This window comes from Oncorhynchus keta, chromosome 3 (genome assembly GCF_023373465.1).
Source record: "Oncorhynchus keta strain PuntledgeMale-10-30-2019 chromosome 3, Oket_V2, whole genome shotgun sequence".
Lineage (NCBI taxonomy): Eukaryota > Metazoa > Chordata > Actinopteri > Salmoniformes > Salmonidae > Oncorhynchus > Oncorhynchus keta.
The window spans coordinates 31,623,430-31,639,796 of NC_068423.1; the positions used below are offsets into that span (position 1 = coordinate 31,623,430).

Sequence of the window (16,367 nt, forward strand, 5' to 3'; positions counted from 1 at the left end):
TCTAGAGCTGACACAGTCGTTGTAATCAAATCTTAAAAACTTTTTGTTGTTGTAAGAAAAAACTTTCCAACCTATACACATGCATAATGGCACTTTATTTCAGTGTTGTTGATGAGTAATCGTGTCTTCAAAATCAGGAATACCAACACGTTGTATTTTCTTAAACTAAAATGAACTACAGGAACTTTTGGAATTTAATTTTCCCGCTGTACCGAAACTGAACCGCGATCCCAAAACCACAACACATACCCCGGGCCGCGATCGCAACACATACCCCGGGCCGCGATCCCAACACATACCCCGGGCCGCGATCCCAACACATACCCCGGGCCGCGATACATACCCCGGACCGCGATCCCAAAACCACAACACATACCCCGGACCGCAATACATACCCCGGACCGCGATCCCAAAACCACAATACATACCCCGGACCGCGATCCCAACACCACAACACATACCCCGGACCGCAATACATACCCCGGACCGCGATCCCAAAACCACAATACATACCCCGGACCGCGATCCCAACACCACAATACATACCCGGGCCGCGATCCCAAAACCACAATACCCCGGACCGCAATCCCAAAACCACAATACCCCGGACCGCGATCCCAAAACCACAATACATACCCCGGACCGCGATCCCAAAACCACAATACATACCCCGGGCCGCGATCCCAAAACATACCCCGGACCGCGATCCCAAAACCACAATACATACCCCGGACCGCGATCCCAAAACCACAATACATACCCCGGACCGCCCATCCCAAAACCACAATACATACCCCGGGACCGCGATCCCAAAACATACCCCGGGCCGATCCCAAAACATACCCCGGGCCGCGATCCCAAAACATACCCCGGGCCGCGATCCCAAAACATACCCCGGACCGCGATCCCAAAACATACCCCGGACCGCGATCCCAAAACCACAATACATACCCCGGACCGCGATCCCAAAACCACAATACATACCCCGGACCGCGATCCCAAAACCACAATACATACCCCGGACCGCGATCCCAAAACCACAATACATACCCCGGACCGCGATCCCAAAACATACCCCGGGCCGCGATCCCAAAACATACCCCGGACCGCGATCCCAAAACCACAATACATACCCCGGCCTACTAGACACACTGCAGCTTGTTTGGCAGCGTTAGTCAGATGGTTGGGTCCACAGAGGACATTTACGACCCCCCCTACACGTGTCAAGCTTCACAGTTTAAAACAAAATACACAGAAACATCAAAACAGGATTATTTTGTTAAAGTTGAAAATTACCATTCTGATCAATCCGGAGATTGCCGAGTGGTGTTTTTTAAACCTCAGCAGAGGACAGGGAACGTAACGTAACGTATGTATGCATGTATGTATGCATGTATGTATGTATGCATGTATGTATGCATGTATGCATGTATGCATGTATGTATGTATGTATGTATGTATGTATGTATGTATGTATGTATGTATGTATGTATGTATGTATGTATGTATGTATGTATGTATGTATGTATGTATGCATGTATGTATGTATGTATGTATGTATGTATGTATGTATGTATGTATGTATGTATGTATGTATGTATGTATGTATGTATGTATGTATGTATGTATGTATGTATGTATGTATGTATGTATGTATGTATGTATGTATGTATGTATGTATGTATGTATGTATGTATGTATGTATGTATGTATGTATGTATGTATGTATGTATGTATGTATGTATGTATGTATGTATGTATGTATGTATGTATGTATGTATGTATGTATGTATGTATGTATGTATGTATGTATGTATGTATGTATGTATGTATGTATGTATGTATGTATGTATGTATGTATGTATGTATGTATGTATGTATGTATGTATGTATGTATGTATGTATGTATGTATGTATGTATGTATGTATGTATGTATGTATGTATGTATGTATGTATGTATGTATGTATGTATGTATGTATGTATGTATGTATGTATGTATGTATGTATGTATGTATGTATGTATGTATGTATGTATGTATGTATGCATGTATGTATGTATGTATGTATGTATGTATGTATGTATGTATGTATGTATGTATGTATGTATGCATGTATGCACGTATGCATGTATGCACGTATGCATGTATGTACGTATGCATGTATGTACGTATGCATGTATGTATGTATGCATGCATGTATGCATGTATGCATGTATGTATGTATGTATGCATGCATGTATGTATGCATGTATGTATGTATGCATGTATGTATGTATGCATGTATGTACGTATGCATGTATGTACGTATGCATGTACCTACCATTCTGGTCAATCCTGAGGTCGTAGAGAGGTGTTTTATAAACCTCAGCAGAGGACAGGGCACAGCGGGACAGAGGAACATGGTGAGACGGACCCAAGATGAACACCCTGCGACTACAGGGGGAAGAGAGGAGTCCGTCACCTCACTCTGTCACCTTTACCTCCCTGACTCACATTAGCATAGCAGCTCAGTGGACCCAGTCATTAGTAGCCTCGGCCCAGCAGGCTTCGCTCACGTCGTTCCAAGGTGAGGCTGTGACAGAGGCTAGGCCAATACTGCTAACTACTCTCTGTCTGAGGTAACTAAGGGGCAGATAGTTCCTTCAGGGTGAAACAGGGCAGGCAGATCTAAGGTTTGATAAGGAGGGAAAATGTAGAAACGAAGAAAAAAAAAAAACAATACATTTACATTTTAAAACATCTAAATTTCGATATAATATTATTATTATACTTTTACACGGAAATTAATTTTGTTACTGACAAAAGCTGTTCCGTTTAGAAAGTTCCCTGGACATTTTTACCGTAACTAAACGAGACGTGGTAAATTACTTACGTGACAGAAGGGTCTATTTGTTTGTAGGCGTGTGCAGCACAAGCACCACAGTAGGAATATCCAGCGTGCCTGAAAACACAGGATGTCTGTTAGGAGGAAATGACATCACGGCAGGCCAGACACCATTACAACAAACACAGATGTCTGTTAGGAGGAAATGACATCATGGCAGGCCAGACACCATTACAACAACATAAAACATGACATCCCTTTGAGGATGTTTGACCTCCACTTCCCCCATCAACAAGTACACATTTTAGTCATTCATAAATCGTTATCAAATCATATTTAGGAGTGACTCTTGATGACCAAGACGAGGCCTTGATATTATAAGCAGCAGTGGAGCTTACGGTGCTATGATGGCTCTAGCGGGGCTGATCGTGGATTGTGCTTGAGACAACCAACCTTCTAGTTGTGTATTTAGCTGGGAGCCTGCAGAAAGGGAAGAGGGGGAAACAATTTGAAGAGAATTACACTTCATACAAAAAAAACAGAAATTTGTCTTCTGCTGTAGCCAACCACACAGAGCCTTCAGAAAGTATTCACACCCCTGGACCTTTCCCACATTTTGTTGTGTTACAGCCAGAATTTAAAACGAATTACATTGAGATTGTGTCGATGGCTTACACACACTACCCCATAATGTCAAAGTCTAATCGTTTCTCATATATATATCTAAACACACACAAACTCAAACTCACAAGCAAAAAAATGAAAAAGAAACAGCCCTTTTTCAGGACCCCGTTTTCCCAAGACAATTTGTAAAAATCCAAATAACTTTACAGATCTTCATTGTAAAGGGTTTGAACACTGTTTCCCATGCTTGTTCAATGAACCATAAACAATTAATGAACATGCACCTGTGGAACGATCATTTAGACACTAACAGCTTACAGACGGTAGGCAACTAAGGTCACAGTTATGAAAACTTAGGACACTAAAAGAGGCCTTTCTACGGACTGAAAATCACCAAAAGAAAGATGCCCAGGGTCCCTTCTCATCTGCGTGAACAGGCATGTTGCAAGGAGGCATGAAGACTGCAGATGTGGCCGGGGCAATAAATTGCAATGCCCGTACTGTGATACGCCGAAGACAGAGCTACAGGGAGACAGGACGGACAGCTGATCGTCCTCGCAGTGGCAGGCCACGTGTAACAACACCTGCACAGGATCGCTACATCCGAACATCACACCTGCGGGACAGGTACAGGATGACAACAACTGCCCTAGTTACACCAGGAACCCACAATCCCATCATCAGTGCTCAGACTGTCCACAATAGGCTCAGAGAGGCTGGAGATGGGGATGGGGGAGTTGGGTGGGCTATTTAAAGATGGGCTATGTACAGGTGCAGTGATCTGTGAGCTGCTCTGACAGTTGATGCTTAAAGTTAGTGGGGGTGATATGAGTCTCCAACTTCAGTGATTATTGCAATTCATTCCAGTCATTGGCAGCAGAGAACTGGAAGGAAAGATGACCAAAGGAGGAATTGGCTTTGGGGGTGACCAGTGAAATATACCTGCTGGAGCGTGTGCTATGGGTGGGTGCAGCTATGGTGACCAGTGATCTGAGATAAGGCGGGGCTTTACCTAGCAAAGACTTATAGATGACCACGAGCCAATGGGTTTGGCGACGAATATGAAGCGAGGGCCAGAATTCAGGTCGCAGTGGTGGGTAGTATATGGGGTTTTGGTGACAAAACAGATGGCACTGTGATAGAATGCATCCAATTTGTTGAGTAGAGTGTTGGAGGCTATTTTGTAAATGACATCGAAGAAGTCAAGGATCGGTAGGATGGTCAGTTATACGAGGGTGTGTTTGGCAGCATAAGTGAAGGACGCTTGTTGCGAAATGGAAAGCCGATTCTAGATATCATTTTGGATTGGAGATGCTTAAAGAGTCTGGAAGGAGAGTTTACAGTCTAACCAGACACCTAGGTATTTCGAATTGTCCCCATATTCTATGTCAGAACCGTCTTGAGTAGTGATGCTGGATGGGCGAGCAGGTGCGAGCAACGATCAGTTGAAGAGCATATATTTAGTTTTACTTGCAGTTTTCCAATCTTTGGGGGATCTCAGACGAAACGAAAGAGGTTGAACAGGCTGGTAAATAGGGGTTGCAACATTTCGGCAGATAGTTTTAGAAAGAGGGTCCAGATTGTCTAGCCCAGCTGATATGTAGGGGTCCAGATTTTGCAACTCTTTCAGAACATCAGCTATCTGGATTTGGGAGAAGGAGAAATGGAGGTTTGGGAAAGTTGCTGTGGAGGGGTGCAGGGCTGTTGACCGGGGTAGGGGTAGCCAGGTGGAAAGCATGGCCAGCTGTAGAAAAATGCTTATTGAAATGCTAAATTATTGTGGATGTATCAGTGGTGACAGTGTTTCCTAGCCTCAGTGCAGTGGGCAGCTGGGAGGAGGTGTTCTTATTCTACATGGACTTTACAATGTCCCAGAACTTTTTCGAGTTTGTGCTACAGGATGCAAATTTGTTTGAAAAAGCTAGCCTTCACTTTACTTTCCTAACTGCCTGCCTATATATTTGTTCCTAACTTACCGGAAAAGTTGCATATTACGGGGGCCTAATCCAAGCTTTTATAATTATAAGGCTAATTGATCATTAGAAAACCCTTTTGCAATTATGTTAGCACAGCTGAAAACTGTTGTCCTGATTAAAGAAGCAATAAAACTGGCCTTCTTTAGACTAGTTGAGTATCTGAAGCATCAGCATTTGTGGGTTCGATTACAGGCTCAAAAATGGCCAGAAACTTGGTCAGTCTATTCTTGTTCTGAGAAATTGCCAAGAAACTAAAGATCTCGTACAATGCTGTGTACTACTCCCTTCACAGAACAGCGCAAACTGGCCCTAACCAGAATAGAAAGAGTGGGAGGCCCCCCGTGCACAACTGAGCAAGAGGACAAGTAGATTAGCGGCCAGTTTGAGAAACGGACGCCTCACAAGTCCTCAACTGACAGCTTCGTTAAATAGTACCCACAAAACACCAGTTTCAACGTCAACAGTGAAGAGGCGACTCCGGGATGCTGGTCTTCTAGGCAGAGTTGCAAAGAAAAGGCCACATCTCAGACTGGCCAATAAAAAGAAGAAAAGATTAAGATGGACAAAAGGACAAACTCTACCTGTAATAATACCACTGTAATTTTACATGTTTAATATGATTTTTGAATGACCATGTCATCTCTATACCCCACACATCCAATTATATGTAAAGTCCCACAGTGGAGCAGTGAATTTCAAAGACCAGGGAAGTTTTCCAATTCCTAACAAATAAACTCCAACTCTACCTATTGGTATTTGTGTAAAAAAAAAAAAAGAAAAAAAAAGCAGACATTGAACTGAAGTATTTAATTACACTCAATACACCCAGTCACTAACAAAGATAACTAGGTTGCCAGAGAGGAAGGAAACTTCTCAGGGATTTCACCATGAGGCAAATGTTGACTTTTAAAACAGTTATAGAATTTAAATGGGTTGTGATTGGAGAAAACTGAGGATGGATAAACAACATTGTAGTTACTCCACAATACTAACCTAAACGACAGACTTTAATGGCTGTGATAAGAGAAAACTGAGGATGGAACAACAACATTGTAGTTACTCCACAAACCGAACCTAATGTACAGAGTGAAAAGGAAGCCTGTATCCAATACAAATATTCCACAACAAGGAACTAAAGTAACACTGCAAAAAAAAGTTGTATTTGATTTGTCCCAAACATACAACACATTACAGAGTACCACACTCCATATTTTCAAGTATTGTGGAGGCTGCACCATGTTATGGGTATGCTTGTAATCGTTAAGGATTGGAGAGTTTTCCCCCAAGATTAAAAGAAATGGAATGAAGCTAAGCACAGGCAAAATCCTAGAGGAAAAGCTGGTTCAGTCTGCTTTCCACCAGACACACTAAAACACAAGGCCACATCTACACTGGAGTTGCTTAGCATGAAGACAGTGAATGTTCCCGAGTGGCTGAGTAACAGTTGACTTAAAATCAACTTTAAAATGACTGTCCAGCAATGATCAACAACCAAATTTGACAGAGCTTTTGAGCATTTGACGGGCAAATGTTACACAATTCAGGTGTGGAAAGCTCTTACAGACTTAAGACTCAAAGTTGTAATCGTTAACAAAAGTTATTTTACAAAGTATTGACCCAGGGGTGCGAATACTTATGAGATGTCTAAAAACACGTTTTTCACTATCATTATGGGGTATTGTTTGTAGACGGTTGAGGGAGAAAAAAGAAATGTCTTCCTTTTTTAAAATTCAGGCTGTGAACACATTCACAGGAAGTCAAGAAGTCTGAAGGCACTGTAACCGTTAGCTAGCTAACCAACGACTCTATTTAGAGTCCGCTGTCATCAATATCCGCAGCAGCATCAACGTCAAGCTCAGCACCAAGAAGTCTGAAGGCACTGTAACCGTTAGCTAGCTAACCAACGACTCTATTTAGAGTCCGCTGTCATCAATATCCGCAGCAGCATCAACGTCAAGCTCAGCACCAAGAAGTCTGAAGGCACTGTAACCGTTAGCTAGCTAACCAACGACTCTATTTAGAGTCCGCTCTCATCAATATCCGCAGCAGCATCAACGTCAAGCTCAGCACCAGGAACTAATGCAAGTCACCTCTCGATCACCTCACCTGGCGAGGAAAATAAATACACCGGAACTACGCACAGTCAAGTGTTCTGTTGGGTGCGTCTACAATTCAACTGCAACTTAAGTCGCTCTGGCTAAGAGCGTCTGCTAAATGACTTAAATGTTAAATGTAACTTCTGCTGTCGTCGTTTCTGTATTATTTCCGGGCGTGGAATCGCTGAGCTGATTGGTTCATGTAAGGCTTGAGTTGGAGAAAAGGAGGTATTCGTATGAGGGGATGATGGTGTGGGTGACTGACTGGTGTCTGTTGGATGTGAGTATTGTGTGTGAAGGTCAGTCAAGTACGCATGATTTATTGACATGGGGGGGGTAAATGCCTTAAATGTAACTTCTGTGCCTTGTTTGAGTGTGTATTGATAGGGACAAAGTAGTCAAATGATGGCTACTGTGTACAGACTAACCCCGCTGCTGATAACACCAGCTTTAGTAGCACATGGTTTATTGTATGGTTACACATCCTCACGATCAGTCTTCATGGTCTTTCCAGGACAAACAAATCCGCAAGAGGTCGACTATAGAACGCCTAGTATACTCACCACTGTATTTTGCTATAAATATTACTAGCTGTTGTGTAAGGGCATTCGGGAAGTATTCAGACCCCCTTCACATTTTGTTACGTTACAGCCTCAATCTAAAATGGATTAAATAGACCCCCCGTCATCAATCTGTGTACAATACAACAATAATGGATTAAAGCTTTAGTAGCCCCCGGTTTAATCTGAACACAATACAACAATAATGGATTAAATAGTCCCCCAGGACAAACAATCTGCACAATACAACAATAATGGATTAAATATACCCCCACTGTATCAATCTGAAACAATACAACAATAATGGATTAAATTCAGACCCCCCTCACAATCTGAACACAATACAACAATAATGGATTAAATAGACCCCCCTCATCAATCTGAACACAATACAACAATAATGGATTAAATAGACCCCCCTCATCAATCTGAACACAATACAACAATAATGGATTAAATAGACCCCCCGTCATCAATCTGAACACAATACAACAATAATGGATTAAATAGACCCCCCTCACCAATCTGAACACAATACAACAATAATGGATTAAATAGACCCCCCTCATCAATCTGAACACAATACAACAATAATGGATTAAATAGACCCCCCTCATCAATCTGAACACAATACAACAATGGATTAAATAGACCCCCCTCATCAATCTGAACACAATACAACAACAATGGATTAAATAGACCCCACCCCTCATCAATCTGAACACAATACAACAATAATGGATTAAATAGACCCCCCCCGTCATCAATCTGAACACAATACAACAACAATGGATTAAATAGACCCCCCTCACAATCTGAACACAATACAACAATGGATTAAATAGACCCCCCTCATCAATCTGAACACAATACAACAACAATGGATTAAATAGACCCCCCTCATCAATCTGAACACAATACAACAATAATGGATTAAATAGACCCCCCTCATCAATCTGAACACAATACAACAATAATGGATTAAATAGACCCCCCTCATCAATCTGAACACAATACAACAATAATGGATTAAATAGACCCCCCTCATCAATCTGAACACAATACAACAATAATGGATTAAATAGACCCCCTCATCAATCTGAACACAATACAACAATAATGGATTAAATAGACCCCCCTCATCAATCTGAACACAATACAACAATAATGGATTAAATAGACCTCTTCTTCGGTTTGACTCTACAAGCTTGGCACTCCTGATTTTTCATAGTTTTCTATTGTGTCCAGTACTTGACTTATATTATCTAAAATGTCTAGTCCACGTAAAAAAATGTTTTTTTAAAGTCTGATCAGAATGAATAATATCGGACAAAATCTTTTTAAATTATATGCGCTAAGCATGTTGCTAGAATTTTTGCATCATAAAATCAGGCCTTCTTGCTGAGTATCTGATAATCTACCATTTACATAGGAGTGGTTAACATGTTAATAATGGCCCTCTGAGTATAAAAAATATATAGTTTTGTATACTACCACTGGTCTGCCATCCAGGCCTGGAGTTTAGTATACTACCACTGGTATGCCACCCAGGCCTGGAGTTTAGTATACTATCACTGGTCTGCCATCCAGGCCTGGAGTTTAGTATACTACCACTGGTGTGCCATCCAGGCCTGGAGTTTAGTATACTACCACTGGTGTGCCATCCAGGCCTGGAGTTTAGTATACTACCACTGGTAGGCCATCCAGGCCTGGAGTTTAGTATACTACCACTGGTGTGCCATCCAGGCCTAGAATTTAGTATACTACCACTGGTAGGCCATCCAGGCCTGGAATTTAGTATACTACCACTGGTCTGCCATCCAGGCCTGGAGTTTAGTATACTACCACTGGTCTGCCATCCAGGCCTGGAGTTTAGTATACTACCACTGGTGTGCCATCCAGGCCTGGAGTTTAGTATACTATCACTGGTCTGCCATCCAGGCCTGGAGTTTAGTATACTACCACTGGTGTGCCATCCAGGCCTGGAGTTTAGTATACTACCACTGGTGTGCCATCCAGGCCTGGAGTTTAGTATACTACCACTGGTGTGCCATCCAGGCCTGGAGTTTAGTATACTACCACTGGTGTGCCATCCAGGCCTAGAGTTTAGTATACTACCACTGGTGTGCCACCCAGGCCTGGAGTTTAGTATACTACCACTGGTGTGCCATCCAGGCCTGGAGTTTAGTATACTACCACTGGTGTGCCATCCAGGCCTGGAGTTTAGTATACTACCACTGGTGTGCCATCCAGGCCTGGAGTTTAGTATACTACCACTGGTAGGCCATCCAGGCCTGGAGTTTAGTATACTACCACTGGTAGGCCATCCAGGCCTGGAGTTTAGTATACTACCACTGGTAGGCCATCCAGGCCTGGAGTTTAGTATACTACCACTGGTGTGCCATCCAGGCCTGGAGTTTAGTATACTACCACTGGTAGGCCATCCAGGCCTGGAGTTTAGTATACTACCACTGGTAGGCCATCCAGGCCTGGAGTTTAGTATACTACCACTGGTAGGCCATCCAGGCCTGGAGTTTAGTATACTACCACTGGTAGGCCATCCAGGCCTGGAGTTTAGTATACTACCACTGGTCTGCCATCCAGGCCTGGAGTTTAGTATACTACCACTGGTGTGCCATCCAGGCCTGGAGTTTAGTATACTACCACTGGTAGGCCATCCAGGCCTGGAGTTTAGTATACTACCACTGGTGTGCCATCCAGGCCTGGAGTTTAGTATACTACCACTGGTAGGCCATCCAGGCCTGGAGTTTAGTATACTACCACTGGTCTGCCATCCAGGCCTGGAGTTTAGTATACTACCACTGGTATGCCATCCAGGCCTGGAGTTTAGTATACTACCACTGGTAGGCCATCCAGGCCTGGAGTTTAGTATACTACCACTGGTAGGCCATCCAGGCCTGGAATTTAGTATACTACCACTGGTAGGCCATCCAGGCCTGGAATTTAGTATACTACCACTGGTAGGCCATCCAGGCCTGGAGTTTAGTATACTACCACTGGTAGGCCATTCAGGCCTGGAATTTAGTATACTACCACTGGTAGGCCATCCAGGCCTGGAGTTTAGTATACTACCACTGGTGTGCCATCCAGGCCTGGAGTTTAGTATACTACCACTGGTAGGCCATCCAGCCCTGGAGTTTAGTATACTACCACTGGTAGGCCATCCAGGCCTGGAATTTTCCCAGACTTAAAGGCTTTAATCGCATCAAGAAGTTCCTCCTCTGTAATTTGACCTTCACATGAGTCTTCCTGTACAGACGTTAATTTTACATGATTAAATAGAACACAAATCCTTACAATTAACTTTGGTTAGTGGAGATAGAGACTGAAACGAAAACATATGCTTACAAGTACTTCGCTTCCTCTTTCAAAAAAATTGTTCGGTGAATCACGGGTGACTCATTCTATCCAGTTCACGTTATTTAAAAAATATAAAATAATATATTATATTACACATGATCTGTCTTGAATAAATTCCTAAATTTCTTTTTGTTTCTCCTCTAACTTATTCGTTGCCTCTATGGTTCAGTTTTTATTGCTGTCTAACTGTTAGTCCCCCTATTTCCTTCGTTCATATAAACCCGACCTAAAAATGCTTTTGTTTTAAAGACGAGCACGGAATTGCATGGCCTCTAAAAGCACTTTTTTTTTTTTTTAAAGGGTCCCATACAATAAGGAGGATCTGCTATACCTAGACAGAATAGTTTGGGAGAAATATATTTCACCACCCCAGTCCTTTATCCACAACTTAAATCTAAACAGATATGATATCCCTTCTATTTTAGCCAGATAAATACAGATAGCAGAAAATACTAAGCCATTACAATTATAACTGGCTGTGCTTATTTCACCATAACGAGATACCAAAGTTTCAATTATATTTATCATCATGTGAGTGTCCATTTTGCTGCACCAAGATATTTGCACTGTTATTAAGTAAACCTCCAATTGTTCTCCACTATGCCACCCCCTTAACCTCCCTAATCTCATATTGGGTTGTCGTCCCAGGGACGGGCTCCCCATCCGTCCCACCTGGATCCTACAATCTTACTGCGAAATCAAAACGATGCAGGGAGTTGGTGTATCATTTAATCTTGTATTTCTTGGCAAGTAAACATGTTTCAATAAACCAGTAGATTAGTCTGTCAATAAAGAAAATAAGTAGACATGGTTTTGTATTCAAGACAGAGTTGATTTCCTCTGGAGACCAAGGTGAGTTTACACAGCAGTATGCAGGAACAATGACACACACACACACACACACACACACACACACACACACACACACAGTTGAAGAAAAATACACTACTAACACCTATACTAAAGACTACAGTTTCTAAGGGAATACTGGCATGTACACTAGCAGTCAGGAAGCAAGTTCAGGAAGTGAAACGTTAAATAAATAAATAGAAATCATAATCCTTCTGTAGCTCAGTTGGTAGAGCATGGCGCTTGTAACGCCAGGGTAGTGGGTTCGATCCCCGGGACCACCAATACGTAGAATGTATGCACACATGACTGTAAGTCGCTTTGGATAAAAGCGTCTGCTAAATGGCATATATTATAAGAAACAACAATAACGCCTGGGGAAGGAACCAAAGGGAGAGACATATATAGGGAAGGAACCAAAGGGAGTGTATAGGGAAGGAACCAAAGGGAGTGTATAGGGAAGGAACCAAAGGGAGTGACATATATAGGGAAGGAACCAAAGGGAGGGAAGGAACCAAAGGGACATATATAGGGAAGGAACCAAAGGGAGCGACATATATAGGGAAGGAACCAACGGGAGCGACATATATAGGGAAGGAACCAACGGGAGCGACATATATAGGGAAGGAACCAAAGGGAGCGACATATATAGGGAAGGAACCAACGGGAGCGACATATATAGGGAAGGAACCAAAGGGAGCGACATATATAGGGAAGGAACCAACGGGAGCGACATATATAGGGAAGGAACCAACGGGAGCGACATATATAGGGAAGGAACCAAAGGGAGCGACATATATAGGGAAGGAACCAAAGGGAGCGACATATATAGGGAAGGAACCAAAGGGAGAGACATATATATATAGGGAAGGAACCAAAGGGAGCGACATATATAGGGAAGGAACCAAAGGGAGCGACATATATATAGGGAAGGAACCAAAGGGAGCGACATATATAGGGAAGGAACCAAAGGGAGGGACATATATAGGGAAGGAACCAAAGGGAGGGACATATATAGGGAAGGAACCAAAGGGAGGGACATATATAGGGAAGGAACCAAAGGGAGAGACATATATAGGGAAGGAACCAAAGGGAGAGACATATATAGGGAAGGAACCAAAGGGAGGGACATATATAGGGAAGGAACCAAAGGGAGAGACATATATAGGGAAGGAACCAAAGGGAGAGACATATATAGGGAAGGAACCAAAGGGAGAGACATATATAGGGAAGGAACCAAAGGGAGGGACATATATAGGGAAGGAACCAAAGGGAGGGACATATATAGGGAAGGAACCAAAGGGAGGGACATATATAGGGAAGGAACCAAAGGGAGAGACATATATAGGGAAGGAACCAAAGGGAGAGACATATATAGGGAAGGAACCAAAGGGAGGGACATATATAGGGAAGGAACCAAAGGGAGGGACATATATAGGGAAGGAACCAAATGGAGAGACATATATAGGGAAGGAACCAAAGGGAGCGACATATATAGGGAAGGAACCAAAGGGAGCGACATATATAGGGAAGGAACCAAAGGGAGCGACATATATAGGGAAGGAACCAAAGGGAGCGACATATATAGGGAAGGAACCAAAGGGAGAGACATATATAGGGAAGGAACCAAAGGGAGTGACATATATAGGGAAGGAACCACAGGGAGTGACATATATAGGGAAGGAACCAAAGGGAGTGACATATATAGGGAACGGAATAAATACCCACTGACCACGGAATAAAGACACACTGACCATGGAATAAAGACCGTTGGAATAAAGACCCACTGACCATGGAATAAAGACAGTGGGAATGAAGACCCACTGACCATGAAATAAGGACCCACTGACCATGGAATAAATACCCACTGACCGTTGGAATAAAGACCGTTGGAATAAAGACCGTTGGAATGAAGATTCAATGACCATGGAATAGAGACCCAATGACCACGGAATAAAGACAGCTGGAATAAAGACCCAATGACCATGGAATAAAGACCCACTGACCACGGAATAAAGACCGTTGGAATAAAGACCCACTGACCATGGAATAAAGACAGTTGGAATAAAGACCCACTGACCATGGAATAAGGACCCACTGACCATGGAATAAAGACTGTTGGAATAAAGACCATCTGACCATGGAATAAAGACCATGGAATAAAGACTGTTGGAATAAAGACCCAATGACCATGGAATAAAGACTGTTGGAATAAAGACCCAATGACCACGGAATAAAGACCGTTGGAATAAAGACCCAATGACCACGGAATAAAGACCGTTGGAATAAAGACCCAATGACCATGGAATAAAGACTGTTGGAATAAAGACCCAAATGACCACGGAATAAAGACCGTTGGAATAAAGACCCACTGACCATGGAATAAAGACCATGGACCATGGAATAAAGAACGTTGGAATAAAGACCCAATGACCATGGAATAAAGAACGTTGGAATAAAGACCCAATGACCATGGAATAAAGAACGTTGGAATAAAGACCCAATGACCATGGAATAAAGACTGTTGGAATAAAGACCCAATGACCATGAAATAAAGACTGTATGAAATAAAGACCCAATGACCATGGAATAAAGACTGTTGGAATAAAGACCCAATGACCATGGAATAAAGAACGTTGGAATAAAGACCCAATGACCATGGAATAAAGACTGTTGGAATAAAGACACAATGACCATGGAATAAAGACTGTTGGAATAAAGACCCAAATGACCACGGAATAAAGACCGTTGGAATAAAGACCCACTGACCACGGAATAAAGAACGTTGGAATAAAGACCCAATGACCACGGAATAAAGACTGTTGGAATAAAGACCCACTGACCACAGAATAAAGACCGTTGGAATAAAGACCCACTGACCACGGAATAAAGACCGTTGGAATAAAGACCCAATGACCACGGAATAAAGACCGTTGGAATAAAGACCCAATGACCACGGAATAAAGACTGTTGGAATAAAGACCCACTGACCATGGAATAAAGACCATGGAATAAATACCCATTGACCATGGAATAGAGAACGTTGGGATAGAGACCCACTGACCATGGAATAAAGACCATGGAATAGAGACCGTGATGACTTATGTGAGGAGCTCTACCCCACACGGGTCAGTATAACAAACGGTGATTTGATGTGTACCGGCATGATGTCACTGAGCTATAGGACTGAGGAGTGCGTGTTTCCACACTCTTGCTCTATAGGGCACAGCTTTAGTCTGTATGCAACAGCGCACTGGTTTACTGGGAGAAGAGAATTCCCCTACCCAAGAACGGTAAAAGTACTGGTTCTAATAGCCGACCAATCAAAAAAAATAAATCGTGTTCAACTGGAAGCAATGCCATTTCTCTGTAAACAAATTGACAGACTTACAGAATGCACTGCACTGACAACAAACGACCGATGATTGGTTGAAAGACAATCGATAATAGAATTGTGGGAGCTATAGAGTTAGATTTCAGTGCAGCCTTTGATGTTATTGACTACAACCTGTAGGGATGAGATCTGGAAGCTAAAGGACGACATGCTGCTTACTTAGTGAGTAACAGATTTCATCTGCTACACTAATCCCTTCAAGATCTAGCAAGGTTAGTCATCAAAATAGAAAATAGTGCGGTTTGGTGACCCCACGCTTGTGTGATGAGATACTTGGTGGAGACCTGAAGACGTGTTAGTTAGACAAGTCTCTTGCAAGAGTACTCATTAAAAAAAAAGGGGTAATGTGACTGACTGGGTTAAGACGGTTAGCCTACTGAGCTAAAGCCTAGGCATTGATTCTGTCTCTATTGAGTTCAAAAGGGTACCTGGTTCACACTCAGTCAATCACAAGATCAAGATTAAGGGAGTGTTATGGGGCTATGACAGGGCTATTCACACTCCATTATAACGTGTCTATAGAGGGGAACAGAAGGCTAAGAGAGTCTTAGCTTTCAGAAATGGGATCATATATGCCATTTAGCTGACGCTTTTATCCAAAGCGACTTACAGTCATGTGTGCATACATTCTACGTATGGGTGGTCCCGGGAATCGAACCCAC

General features: G+C 42.7%; 1 protein-coding gene across 1 annotated transcript in view; it reads right to left on the minus strand.

The window, feature by feature from the left end:
* The window catches only part of memo1 (mediator of cell motility 1), a 34,081-nt gene that overhangs the window by 12,765 nt on the left and 4,949 nt on the right, over positions 1-16,367 (minus strand). The window contains exons 2-4 of the mRNA XM_052496460.1: positions 3,224-3,305; positions 2,874-2,942; positions 2,322-2,434 (exon numbers count right to left, since the gene is read on the minus strand). Of these exons, the coding sequence (XP_052352420.1) occupies positions 2,322-2,434; positions 2,874-2,942; positions 3,224-3,305 (264 nt within the window). The remainder of the gene's footprint in view (positions 1-2,321; positions 2,435-2,873; positions 2,943-3,223; positions 3,306-16,367) is intronic.